The sequence below is a fragment of the Ranitomeya imitator genome, chromosome 6, assembly GCF_032444005.1.
Source record: "Ranitomeya imitator isolate aRanImi1 chromosome 6, aRanImi1.pri, whole genome shotgun sequence".
NCBI lineage: Eukaryota > Metazoa > Chordata > Amphibia > Anura > Dendrobatidae > Ranitomeya > Ranitomeya imitator.
This window is the reverse complement of record NC_091287.1, coordinates 253,640,829-253,654,242: the sequence shown is the minus strand read 5'-3', so window position 1 is coordinate 253,654,242 and position 13,414 is coordinate 253,640,829. Positions and strand designations below refer to the sequence as shown.

Below are 13,414 nucleotides of genomic sequence, written 5' to 3'. Positions count from 1 at the left end.
ACAACTATTGTGCAAATGATGGCGATTATGAAGGGGAACGCTGCTGGGGATCTGATCTCTGGAAGAGGAATTGGGGGAATATGATTGTAAGAGGGCACCAGGACCAGAGCCAAAATGTAACCGATAATAGCTGGAAAAGGAAAGACTCTGGTACCTGCCAACAATGAATAAATAAACACCTCAAAATCTGGCCTCCATTACCTATTAGGGAAGAAGTCGCCTGATTATTACATATTTTTACCATACAGATAAACACAGAGGAAATATGATAACACTCAGAATAAAGTCACTTTTTTATTCAATCCAAGTATGCATAGATTTTATGGAATTGCATTTGGCGCAACTACTTGCTATACCACCTACACCTTGAAGGTTTTTTTTTCAGTTCTATAAAAGTGTGCTTATGGTGTAAAATAACAAATGGACGGTTTCCTTTTAGCTATCCCACTGATCTGGCGGCAGTGGTTAAATGGTTAAAGAGAAAATGCCATCCGACGTGCAGGCACCACGTTATAGAGAAGGGGGACCGCCCACCAGACCGAAAATTCCAAAAAGGGATTAAATGGTTAGATCATGGGTTATACTGAATATTTGATCACAAATCTATATATGAATCTGCTCAGCGCCATAACATGACTGCATTTTCATAGTGACACATTCCCTTTAATGCTGGTCCCTGTTCACATCAGTGCAGTATTCAGGGGCTTTACATAATGGCATCACTTCTACAGCCAGTGATTGCAGTGGTCACATGTTGGCACAGCCCAGTGCTATACTAAACAGCAATCAGAGACCAGCAGAGAAATGAAAAATATAAGTATGTGCATATTTTACATTTTCCTTACTATGGAAGTGTCAGAATCTTTTTTATACTGAAACCCCCCCCCCCCTGTGCGGTGACAGAAGACGCGTCAGTCCTTGTAGTGATGTGCATGAGACGCAGCACAGACCTGCACATTCTCCAAGGAAGCATTTTGACTACAACCATAAATTAGGGCAAATCTGAAGGATGTGAACTAAATATATAACAGGTGCGGCCTCCAGCACTAATTTAGTAACATAAAAGACAATGGTGACTGTAACAGCTGGCTTCCCTTGCCGTCCTGGTAGGCCAAAAAATGGCATCATGCATAAAGAGCTAATTATGGATGCCGAAAAAAAAAACACCAATGGGATTGGCCAACGGCCCTGTAGGCAAAGCACGACATTAATGACAAGGGCACAGCTCAGGGGTGTCGGGGACGCAGTGTGTACACAGCCCAACCCATCCTTTCTCTACAAGATCCCTTTTATTAAGAGGAGGATCCTCAAGATAATCAGATATGTACTTGGTGGGTCACTGAGGGGTTCTGCCGTCAGGAACGATCCCCTTCCTCAGCTCTTGCCTATGAGAGGTCACCAGTCACTGATAACAATACACGCCTATTGATTTCTTTTTTTACTGCAGTGTTAGCACACACACATTGAAGCCCCTGGTAATAACAGCTGTCCATTTTGGGGGCTCCTTATTCAAAATAGGGATGTTGGGATTGGGTTTCTACGTGCATTTCCATAACATAAAATATCCAATGTGCATTCTACAGTATATTATGTACGTGATACTTTCCTATATTCATTTACCCTAAAATATCTTTAGAGTGATTCTAGAGTGCTCAGGCTGAGGACAGTGTGCTCAGGCTGAGGACAGTGTGCTCAGGCTGAGGACAATGTGCTCAGGCTGAGGACAATGTGCTCAGGCTGAGGACGGAGTGCTCAGGCTGAGGACTGAGTGCTCAGGCTGAGGACGGAGTGCTCAGGCTGAGGACGGAGTGCTCAGGCTGAGGACGGAGTGCTCAGGCTGAGGACGGAGTGCTCAGGCTGAGGACGGAGTGCTCAGCCTGAGGACGGAGTGCGCAGGCTGAGGACAGAGTGCGCAGGCTGAGGACAGAGTGCGCAGGCTGAGGACAGAGTGCGCAGGCTGAGGACAGAGTGCTCAGACTGAGGACAGAGTGCGCAGGCTGAGGACAGAGTGCTCAGGCTGAGGACAGAGTGCTCAGGCTGAGGACAGAGTGCTCAGGCTGAGGACAGAGTGCTCAGGCTGAGGACAGAGTGCTCAGGCTGAGGACAGAGTGCGCAGGCTGAGGACAGAGTGCGCAGGCTGAGGACAGAGTGCGCAGGCTGAGGTCAGAGTGCGCAGGCTGAGGTTAGAGTGCGCAGGCTGAGGTTAGAGTGCGCAGGCTGAGGTTAGAGTGCTCAGGCAGTGGGTAGAGTGCTCAGGCTGCGGATACAACAATTAGGCTGAGGATAGAGCGCTCAGGCTGAGGATAGAGCGCTCAGACTGAGGATAGAGCGTGCAGGCTGAGGTTAGAATGCGCAGGTTGAGGTTAGAACGCGCAGGCTGAGGTTAGAGCGCTCAGGCTGAGGGTAAAGTGCTCAGGCTGAGGATAGAGTGCTCAGGCAGTGGGTAGAGTGCTCAGGCTGCGGATACAACAATCAGGCAGAGGATAGAGCGCTCACGCTGAGGATAGAGCGCTCAGACTGAGGATAGAGCGTGCAGGCTGAGGTTAGAATGCGCAGGTTGAGGTTAGAGTGCGCAGGCTGAGGTTAGAGTGCGCAGGCTGAGGTTAGAGTGCGCAGGCTGAGGTTAGAGTGCTCAGGCAGTGGGTAGAGTGCTCAGGCTGCGGATACAACAATCAGGCTGAGGATAGAGCGCTCAGGCTGAAGATAGAGCGCTCAGGCTGAGGATAGAGCGCTCAGACTGAGGATAGAGCGTGCAGGCTGAGGTTAGAATGCGCAGGTTGAGGTTAGAATGCGCAGGCTGAGGTTAGAGCGCTCAGGCTGAGGGTAAAGTGCTCAGGCTGAGGATAGAGTGCTCAGGCAGTGGGTAGAGTGCGCAGGCTGAGGTTAGAGCATGCAAGCTGAGGGTAGAACGCTCAGGCTGGGGGTAGAGCGTTCAGGCTAAGGGTGGAGTGCTCAGGCTGAGGGTAGAGTGTGCATGCAGAGGTTAGAGTGCGCATGCAGAGGTTAGAGTGTTCAGACTGTGGGTAGACTGCTCAGGCTGAGGATAGAGTGCTCAGGCAGTGTGTAGAGTGAGCAGGCTAAGGTTAGAGTGCTCATGCTGAGGATAGAGTGCTCAGACTGAGTATAGAGTGCTCAGACTGAGGGTTGAGTGCTCACAATTAGGATAGAGTGCTCATGCTGAGGATAGAGTGCTCAGACTGAGTATAGAGTGCTCAGACTGAGGGTTGAGTGCTCACAATTAGGATAGAGTGCTCAGGCTGAGGATAGAGTGTGCAGGCTGAGGACAGAATGCTCAGACTGAGGGTAGAGTGCTCAGACTGAGGGTAGAGTGCTTAGGCTGAGGATAGAGTATGTGCAGAGATTCATCATTTATTGCTTGGCTCCCAGTATTGACTTTGGCTCATTTTCCCCATACATGACTGTATGTTCCTCTATGCATTTTCCATCACACATTTTTACACTGAATATAACCTTTATCATAAAAGCTTCTCCATTCACACCACTCATCATCTAAAACCCCCTCACCAATATTTTTATTTCCAATTTATCAATCTAGAAATGTCATATCAGCTGTGCCCTAATAGAGCAGATATGGAAAAATTCACATTTCCAGTGATAATTCTGGGCAATGTCGTGTAATTCAGAAATCGAGATGCAGGATTGCTGTGTGATGGGGCAGCACATACAAACACGACGGATTCTGTATACACGACAATGGCATTAGGTAAGGTGGCCACTACCTATTGTAACATGTGCAGATATAGAATGTACGAGTGTCTATATTATACTGGTACACGAAGTCCCATTGAAAAAAAAAAATTAATTAATATATTTTATTGTTAAAGCTTTGGTTTATATCAAACATTTTGCTCAGATATAGGCAAAGTTAGAGATTTGGTTCGATTTCATAAACACTAGGAAGAAAATGAGGGTAAGCCCCTGAAAATGTCTACGGAACGCAATGACCATCAATTACGGTCGAGGGCTCTTTCTTTAGACTGCGTCCTTTGTAACACCACCCATCACATGGCTTGTCGGCTCAATGAACAAAAGTCCATTAACATGTATCAATTCCATAAGACATAGTATCACCAGCCATGTATCAATGGTGATAACAAGCTTGAACATTATGATCAGCAGTTCTTGGTCTATCTAGTCATCACAAGAACAAAACTTCCATTTTCTGCACACCAAGCAAATATGACATATCGGGCACAAAACCAGTATGGGTTAAACCAGCACTTTGGATTCTGCAATCACCGGAGGTGGAAGTGCCTGAGGAGAGCAAACCTCACTCTACATAATATTCCTTTGGGTGCTGTAACCTCAATCTCAGAAGCAGATGTGATCTGAAAATAAGTGACAAAGGCTAGACAATGAATGAAAATCTGAGGTCAGCAAGTGGTCACTGGCTCATTACAATCTTCCCAATCTTGTGGAGCTCGCTGATGATCTGAGAACAATGCTCCGGGCCTGATATCACATCAGCACCTAGGGCTCGGGAATTGTTCTCCATGGGGACCCACTGGCTTGTATTGGCAGATTGGGTACAATAAACCATAAAGGATGGTGATAACACCTTAGTAGATATGCAGCAGATAGGTGGCAATTGCTCTACAGGCTCAGATTTCCAGTCAAGGGTGCCATATTGTACAATGAGCTCCACAAGGGATGACAATTCACGGTAGGTCTAATAGAGCTGGACCGATGTAGGAACATGAGGCTACTACATTACCAGGTCTGCAGAATACCTAATGGAACTAGCTCCGTAATGGCATCCTTACATCTGATCTGCCCATTACAGAATGTGGAACATATGGCTAAGCAATGGTGGAACATCTAGGAAAGACTTAGGAGAAGGCTGGCACCACCACTGCCCATGACAGAATGTGGAACATATGGCTAAGCAATGGTGGAATATCTAGGAAGGACTTAGGAGAAGGCTGGCACCACCACTGCCCATGACAGAATGTGGAACATATGGATAAGCAATGGTGGAATATCTAGGAAAGACTTAGGAGAAGGCTTGCACCACCACTGCCCATGACAGAATGTGGAACATATGGCTAAGCAATGGTGGAACATCTAGGAAAGACTTAGGAGAAGGCTGGCACCACCACTGCCCATGACAGAATGTGGAACATATGGATAAGCAATGGTGGAATATCTAGGAAAGACTTAGGAGAAGGCTTGCACCACCACTGCCCATGACAGAATGTGGAACATATGGCTAAGCAATGGTGGAACATCTAGGAAAGACTTAGGAGAAGGCTGGCACCACCACTGCCCATGACAGAATGTGGAACATATGGATAAGCAATGGTGGAATATCTAGGAAAGACTTAGGAGAAGGCTTGCACCACCACTGCCCATGACAGAATGTGGAACATATGGCTAAGCAATGGTGGAACATCTAGGAAAGACTTAGGAGAAGGCTGGCACCACCACTGCCCATGACAGAATGTGGAACATATGGATAAGCAATGGTGGAATATCTAGGAAAGACTTAGGAGAAGGCTTGCACCACCACTGCCCATGACAGAATGTGGAACATATGGCTAAGCAATGGTGGAACATCTAGAAAGGACTTAGGAGAAGGCTGGCACCACCACTGCCCATGACAGAATGTGGAACATATGGATAAGCAATGGTGGAACATCTAGTAAGGGCTTAGGAGAAGGCTTGCACCACCACTGCCCATGACAGAATGTGGAACATATGGATAAGCAATGGTGGAACATCTTGGAAAGACTTAGAAGGCTGACACCACCACTGCCCATGTCAGAATGTGGAACATATGGATAAGCAATGGTGGAACATCTAGGAAGGACTTAGAAGGCTGGCACCACCACTGCCCATGATAGAATGTGGAACATATGGATAAGCAATGGTGGAACATCTTGGAAAGACTTAGGAGAAGGCTGACACCACCACTGCCCATGACAGAATGTGGAAGACTGATCCTCACACTTACCTGCCCTTTAACTAGGCTGGCTGCAAACTGTCTCATAACTGCCTCCACCGTGTAGGCACTGGACCATCCCCTGGGGGTGAGGAGCTCCATGCAGATAGCCCCACCATCCAGCACATAGCCATTCTCCAGCCGGGGGCTCAGCACCCTCATGAAAGGTGGGGAGAAGGGGAAGTTGTCCGGGAAGGTGAGGTTGAGCAGGATGAACTCCGTGTTGGTCTCCTTCATGTCCTGCCACAGGGTGGAGTCCTTGTCCACCTGGTGCAGCTTGACGTTCCAGTCAAACAGGCTGTCATCCACCAGCTCCACCGAGATGAAGTGGTCGCTGAGTTTGCGGATGTCTTGGAGCTCCTTCATCAGCCGCCGGCTCCTCACCTGGGTGCAGTGCTGCCTGTTGGGGGGCAGCAGGGGTTGCAGCGCGGAGCCCCCGCCGGGCTTGTTGCCCCCTCCCGCAGTGCCGCCCCCCTGCTGCCTGGGCTCCTTGGTGATAGTGGGGGTGCTGGTCTCTTTGGCGCTGCTCTTCTCGTGCTTGTGGCACTGCTCGTTCTTCTTGCCCTTGAGGTCGGCCTGGCTGAGGATGCCCTCCGTGCTGCAGCCCCCCGCGCTGCCCCCGCCGCCGCTGCCCCCCGCGGAGCCCCCTTGCTGCTTGTTGCTGCAGTTCTTGCCCTTCTTCAGCGATCCCTGCTGGCTGCGGTGATGATGATGGTGGTGGTGGTGCTTGGGGTCCTCCGTATCTCGGTCGTGGAGACGGATCAGTCCTATTTTCCGCAGCAGTGTGGCCATTTTCCAGTGCGGCACAATGTGAGAGTGCTGATGCTGTGCGCGGAGACGGAGCCTCGGATGGCACTATGCTGGCATAGCGGACACACAGCCCCCGAATCACACGGGCATCGCCCCCTACAGAGGTGTCGTCAGTGGCCCGGGCATCCTCCTCCCTGGCAGCGGCATGCTGTGGTGCAGTGATATCGCAGTGGTCGCCTGCTGCCAGTCCTAGCCCTCCTGTCTCTTATCTGCAGCCCTCACAAAGAGGGGAGGGGGGAGGGACGGGGCGCTGCAGCTCACACAGGCCGCGCACACCACTGGCTGCTGCAGCCGAGTCCTGCACTGGCCCCGCCCACTGCCCGTCACCGCCCCGCCCCCGTTACCTGCGCTGCATCCGAAATCGCCGGGTCTGCAGCTAGTCTGCATCATGAGGGGCTGGAGCGGCAGCGAACAGGTTACACCTTCCCAGCCGAGCCCTGCCTGCGCAGATAAGCGAGGGCTCCATTTCTTCTGCTGCTGACCCAGTTTCCTAGCAGTCATTCCTGGTACAGGAAGAAGCAGACGGACAGACAGCTGCTGATCTGCAGGCTGAGGGCCACACTTCACCCACAATGATGAGTGCCTGCCCTTATATACATTATTCAGTGGAGCCCCCAGTAGCAGAAGCCCCTGCCCACCTGTCAGCAGACCACCAGCACCTTACATGCTGTGCAGACCCCTGAGGTCCGGCTCCTCTCATCAGCAGATGTCTGCCTGACACCAATGCATCTAAAGCAATGGTTCGGTGGGATGTGTGGGCGACTGTGACGCTGAGGGTCCGGCTGGTCATTTGTGGGGTGTGGGGGACTGTGACACTGAGGGTCCGGCTGGTCATTTGTTGGGTGTGGGCGACTGTGACGCTGAGGGTCCGGCTGGTCATTTGTGGGGTGTGGGGGACTGTGACACTGAGGGTCCGGCTGGTCATTTGTTGGGTGTGGGCGACTGTGATGCTGAGGGTCCGGCTGGTCATTTGTTGGGTGTGGGTGACTGTGACGCTGAGGGTCCGGCTGGTCATTTGTGGGGTGTGGGCGACTGTGATGCTGAGGGTCCGGCTGGTCATTTGTTGGGTGTGGGTGACTGTGACGCTGAGGGTCCGGCTGGTCATCTGTGGGGTCAGTTGGATAGGAAATACATTGTGGTACCCGTCTATAATCCGCTCTCCACAATGTCACAGCTGTCAGAGATGACTCAGAAATGCATGTACATTACAATGGGATGTTACGTCACTATGGACGAAATCAGTGTCGGACCCCAATATTGTTCCCGGGGCCAACTGTTCCCTAGTACACACATTGTTTCCTTATAGTACCCCGGGGGTGTCTGATGCAGGATTAGATGCTGCCTTTGTCCTTAAATAGGGAACCAAGTGTATCAGCACGGCTCATGCAGGTATATGGTCACCCACTCCTTCACAGGAGCCCACCGGGGGATCCACCAGTTCCCCTATGTGCCAGTACAAGTGGAGCACCCCCAAGGGCTAGGGGTACTCGGTACCAGGTCCTTCGGTTCTCAAGGGGGATGTCACGGTGGCTGACCCGGTCCGTGGCCCTCGGGAGGTCCGGTGTAAAAGGGGGGAAAGGTCTTTAAAGGGGAAATGTTAGAGACGCCACCTGTGGTATTCGGTCAGGGTGACCGACGCTGCCTAGGGGTTCACTGGGGTGATGTTATGGCAGCTAGATGGTATACCTTCCCACAGGTGAAGTGTGTCCCCAGTGCTTCCCGGTGTGTAGATGGTGGATGGTGAATGGCGCAGTCAAGAATGAGGACACAAGGTTGCAGTCTCTTTACCTTTTACTGAAGGTTCAGCATCCACAGTCCAGAGCACCAGATCACAGGGCAGGCAGAGTCCGGCCGGCTTGGAGGCAAATCCAGAGTCCCCTTATCCAGGTGGAAATCAGTAGCCTTTCTCTAGCGCCTGGGTGTTGTAGTACCTTATTGCTGAGCCTCTCATAAGGTCCTCACAGCTGTTGTAGATGTTCTAGATGTTGTGTCTCTCTCTGTCCCCCAGACGGATAGGACAACCCATATGACCGGTGGCTGGAGGCTTTTTACAGGGACTCTAGCACGCCCCAGCATCTCGTGGGTGCCACCTTGCCTCCTGGGTATAGGGCGGATCAGTAACTTGCAGTTAGCTGTCCTGCCGGTCTCTGGAGCAAGGCATAAAGAACTGTTGCTCCCTCGGTGTTCCGGCTACCGGGCGGGATCCTGCGCCTCAGAAGGAGGCAACCTGTGCAGGGCAGAACTCCTTCTGGTTTCCACTCCTTTTGCTATGACTTCTTTCTCAATCTCTACAGTTCTCTGTCGTGTCCTTTCTTAGGAACTGCCGCATGTGGGGCAGGCGCAGCTCCGTGACCTTCTGTCTGGGCCTCTGACAGGATCCCACCCCTGCCAGGGACCAACTTCCTGAGCCGAAGCTCAACCAGCAACTGCCTAACTTCCTATCCAGGCCACCAGTTTTACCTAAGTGTGAAGAGTGCCCTAATAAATAGGAGCATAGCTCCCCCTGGTGAACTAGAGTGTGAAATGTGTTGTATGTTTGTGTTACCTGGTAAAGAGATCTCCTTTATTGCCGCCAAACGTAACATCACTCCCCCCTAGAGGAGAATGATATTACTGCAACGACCAGGACCCTGGGGCGCTGCACAAGCGTGAACAAAATATCACGCGGCATTAACAAAGATTTTGTACATAAATACGTGTATGGGCTCGTGTGCATGGCCGTCTTATCGGTCTGGTCCGGACCAATATTAGCCTAATGGTATGTGCACATGTCCAATTTTCTTCCTTAAACAGAGATCTGGTGAAAAAAAATAGCTAAAGACAAGAGTTTGATCTGATGTTCGGATCACACTCGGCCATGCAAGACAATGAGTTCATAGAAATCATCAGCCTGCACTCAGATGACATCTAAGTGCATTCAGATTTCCACAGAATGACATTTCTTTCTCCATCTTCTCCTAGATTTCTCATGACTGACACATCACTACAATAAAGGTAGCATTTTATTGGGGGGGCAAACACCTATACAATCTCATCACAAGATCCACAAGTAAAAACGTGCTGAGCGGTTTCCTTCAATGCGTCGGTCTCGGCACCCTTAGAGAATGTTTACAAGATTTGTGGCAGATATTTCTTCGATAGTCCCCGTCATCTGAATGGTGATTACAGGGAACCAGGCACATGCTGCAGAAACAGCCGCATTCACACATGGCATTGATTTTCAGCTGCAGAAATGAACATCCCCTTTAAGTGAGGGGAGCTGGGATCTGCTGTATGGAGTCAGAAAGGCGCTGTAGCGTCCTGGGCGATGCTTTGTTATTCCATTGCTGAATGATTTAGCGTCATGGTATATTACAACTGCTGCATCATATAACAAGCGTGGCATAGAGAAAGAGGCCGACCTCCATTTACAGCTCTACGCCACAAATAGATGGGAAATAATGACTTTCTCAAGGTCATAATGAACAAAAGTCATCAACCGATTGCTGTAGTAACTGAAACAATGGCTCTGTGCAAAAATGACAGATGGGGACTTATCAGGTGTAGACCATGCCAATCTGTGAGGGAAAAAATGGTAAAATGAGTGGTACATACTCTGATCATGGCGAAGCCTATGCTGGGGTAAAGGTGGTGCATTCATGATGAGATGCCTCTTGCTGTCCATGTTACATCCTTTCATTACCGAGACTTTGTCTACTTGGCCTTACTATGTGCATGACAAAGCCAAGGTGCCATATTGTACCACGGAGCGCCATCATATGGCCAAGTGCAGTTGTCCTATGTATGTCATTTTTAGGCTATGTGCACACAATGCCTTTTTTTTCCTGAGGATGAATCAGCCAAGTTTTTCAGGAGGAAACAATATTCAACACCTTTAACAACCTGAGGTCCTTTTAGCATCTTTACAGTGCTTTTGTTGTATCTTTTTACTACTATTTCCAGTCTATTTTTTAACTTCATTCCACAATTAGGAAACCGAATGTGTTTTTGCAAGAAAAAATGCTTAAAGGGAACCTGCAGTTCGCGCTGCCCGACCACTGACATCACTTGATGTCTTGCTTACTGCGCCTGCGTGAACGCGCAGCCCGAGATCCCGCCCCGCAGTGTGAATAAATCATAAGAGACCGCGGGGTGGGATCTCGGGCCGCGCGTGCGCGCAGGCACAGTAAGCAAGACATTAAGTGATGTCAGTGGTTGGGCAGCGCAAACTGCGCATGCCCAAGGCAGAATATGACAGCGCAGGCGCCGGGACAATTCAATAACGCTGACGAGGCAGCGCTCGGCTCGCAGAGTGACAGATGTGGTGCGTCTGGGTTAGGGGGGAAAAACCTAAGTTTATAACGTAGAGCTGTAAAATTTAAAAAAAAATCATAGTTTTTCCTCAAAAATGATGTTTTCACCCCCAATTTTAATTTTACCAAGGGTAACAGGACCCAAAAAGTTATTGTGCAATTTGTTGTGAGTATGCTGATACCCCATATGTGGGGGTAAACCACTGTTTGGGCACATGGCAGAGCTCGGAAGGGAAGGAGCGCCGTTTGACTTTTTCAACGTAAAATTGGCTGGAATTGAGATCGGATGCCATGTCACATTTAGAGAGCCCCTGATATGCCCAAACAATGGAAACCCCCCTAAAGTGACACCATTTTGGAAACTAGACCCCCCATGGAACTTATCTAGATGTGTGCTGAGAACTTTGAACCCCCAAGGGCTTCACAGAAGTTTATAACGTAGAGCCGTAAAATTAAAAAATCATATTTTATCCACAAAAATGATATTTTCACCCCCAATTTTAATTTTCCCAAGGGTAACAGTACCCAAAAAGTTATTAAGAAATTTGTGCTGAGTATGCTGATACCTCATATGTTGGGGTAAACCACTGTTTGGGCTCATGGCAGAGCTTGGAAGGGAAGGATTGCCGTTTGACTTTTTCAACGCAAAATTGTCTGGAATTGAGATCAGACCCCATGTTGCATTTGGAGAGCCCTTGATGTGCCTAAACAGTGGAAACCCCTAACAAGTGACCCCATTTTGGAAACTAGACCCCCCAAGGAACTGTGTACCCCTTGGTGTTTCACTAAAGTTTATAACGCCCCGGCGTGAAAATAACAAAAATCATATTTGTTCCACAAACATGATTTTTAGTCCCCAATTTTTTATTTTCTCAAGGGTAACAGCAGGAATTGGACCCCAATAGTTGTTGTCCAATTTGTCCTTAGTATGCTGATACCCCATATGTGGGAGAAAACTACTGTATGGCCACACGTCGGGGCTCAGAAGGGAAGTAGTGAAGTTTTAAAATACCGGCATTTGATAGAATGGTCTGCGGGCGTCATGTCACGTTTGGAGAGCCCCTGATGTTCCTAAACAGTAGAAACCCCCCACAAGTGACCCCATTTTGGAAACTACTTTATTAGGACATAAGAAAAGATGAACAGCAGGGAGGGACGGGATCAGCTACGGACAACGGCCGTTTCGTGCTCAACGGCACTTCAACGTGTCCAGCCCTGAGACATAAGAGACACCTTCACAGTATGCAGCCTTAGTGCTGCTGAAGGTAGCTATTTTACTTTAATAGGCCCTGGGGGGGGGTGATGGGTTCCCTTCAGGTGAGGATTTGCCTTTGGATCCGCAGCAAATTGGCCGCTGCTTATTCACAGCAGTTTTCCATCAGGTTTACAGTACCATGTAAACCTATGGAAAACCAAATCCGCTGTGCCCATGGTGCTCATCAATAGGAATCCGCAGGTGAAATCCACATAAAAAACGCAGGAAATCCACGGTAAATTCGCAGGTAAAACGCAGTGCGTTTTACCTGCGGATTTTTCAAAAACGGTGCGAAAAAAATAGTTTTGCCCCTAGACAATGAAAGTAACCTATCGGTTTGCACTTTACATGAAATTATTATCAGCCTCTGAGCTCACTATATGGCATGCATTAGATTCTGGTTGTTCTGTAGCTGCATGTATGGTCAGTACAAATCCAGCTGTGATGGCTTGACCTGGTTATATGGCTACACTTAGGCAACTTTTCCTCTGGGTCATGTGTTGTGGCAAGGTTGGTTTTGTTCTAAACATATAGAGATCTACAGAGAAGCAGCAAACATATTTATATAGTTTGAATTTTTCTTTTATTAGCAGCGTACCAAACCAGAACAGGTTTTGGCGCCAATAGAGAGAGAGGTGCAGACATGCACAGGAGAAGATGCTGCAGCCATGACAGGCTGCAGCAGTAAGCGAGTGGTAGCAGGTTGCTGGCTGCTTTCAGATGGGATCCAGATGACACCAACTCAGATCCAGGCCGCGACGATGCTGGTCAAGACCCATGGCCTCGATCTACACTGGACAAGACTCAGAGTTCAGACTGTGCCGGTCAAGGCACAAATCCCAGACCCGCGCCAGTCAAAATGCAAAATGAAGGTCAAGATCCTAAGCCAAGCCCTCTTCTTCCCAGATATGGAAGACAACCATCACTGGTCAGGCACCAAAGACCCCTAAGGAGACTCAGCTAGGAGGAGGATTGTTGTGGTGGTAGAAGGAAGGCACAAGTGAGCCACAGGGGTCGACCTCGGCTAGGTCAGCAGACACAGTTTGGGTCAGCTGGAGCGGAGGATCAATATGCATTGGTAGACTTTTTCAGGAG

At 49.3% G+C, this 13,414-nt stretch overlaps 1 protein-coding gene across 1 annotated transcript in view; it reads right to left on the bottom strand.

Moving 5' to 3' along the window:
- UBE2QL1 (ubiquitin conjugating enzyme E2 QL1) overlaps positions 1-6,900 on the bottom strand; it is a 77,269-nt gene extending 70,369 nt beyond the window's left edge. Inside the window, exon 1 of the mRNA XM_069730581.1 lies at positions 5,975-6,900. Within this exon, the coding sequence (XP_069586682.1) occupies positions 5,975-6,754 (780 nt within the window). The 5' untranslated portion in view covers positions 6,755-6,900. The remainder of the gene's footprint in view (positions 1-5,974) is intronic.
- Between the last annotated feature and the right edge of the window lie 6,514 nt (positions 6,901-13,414).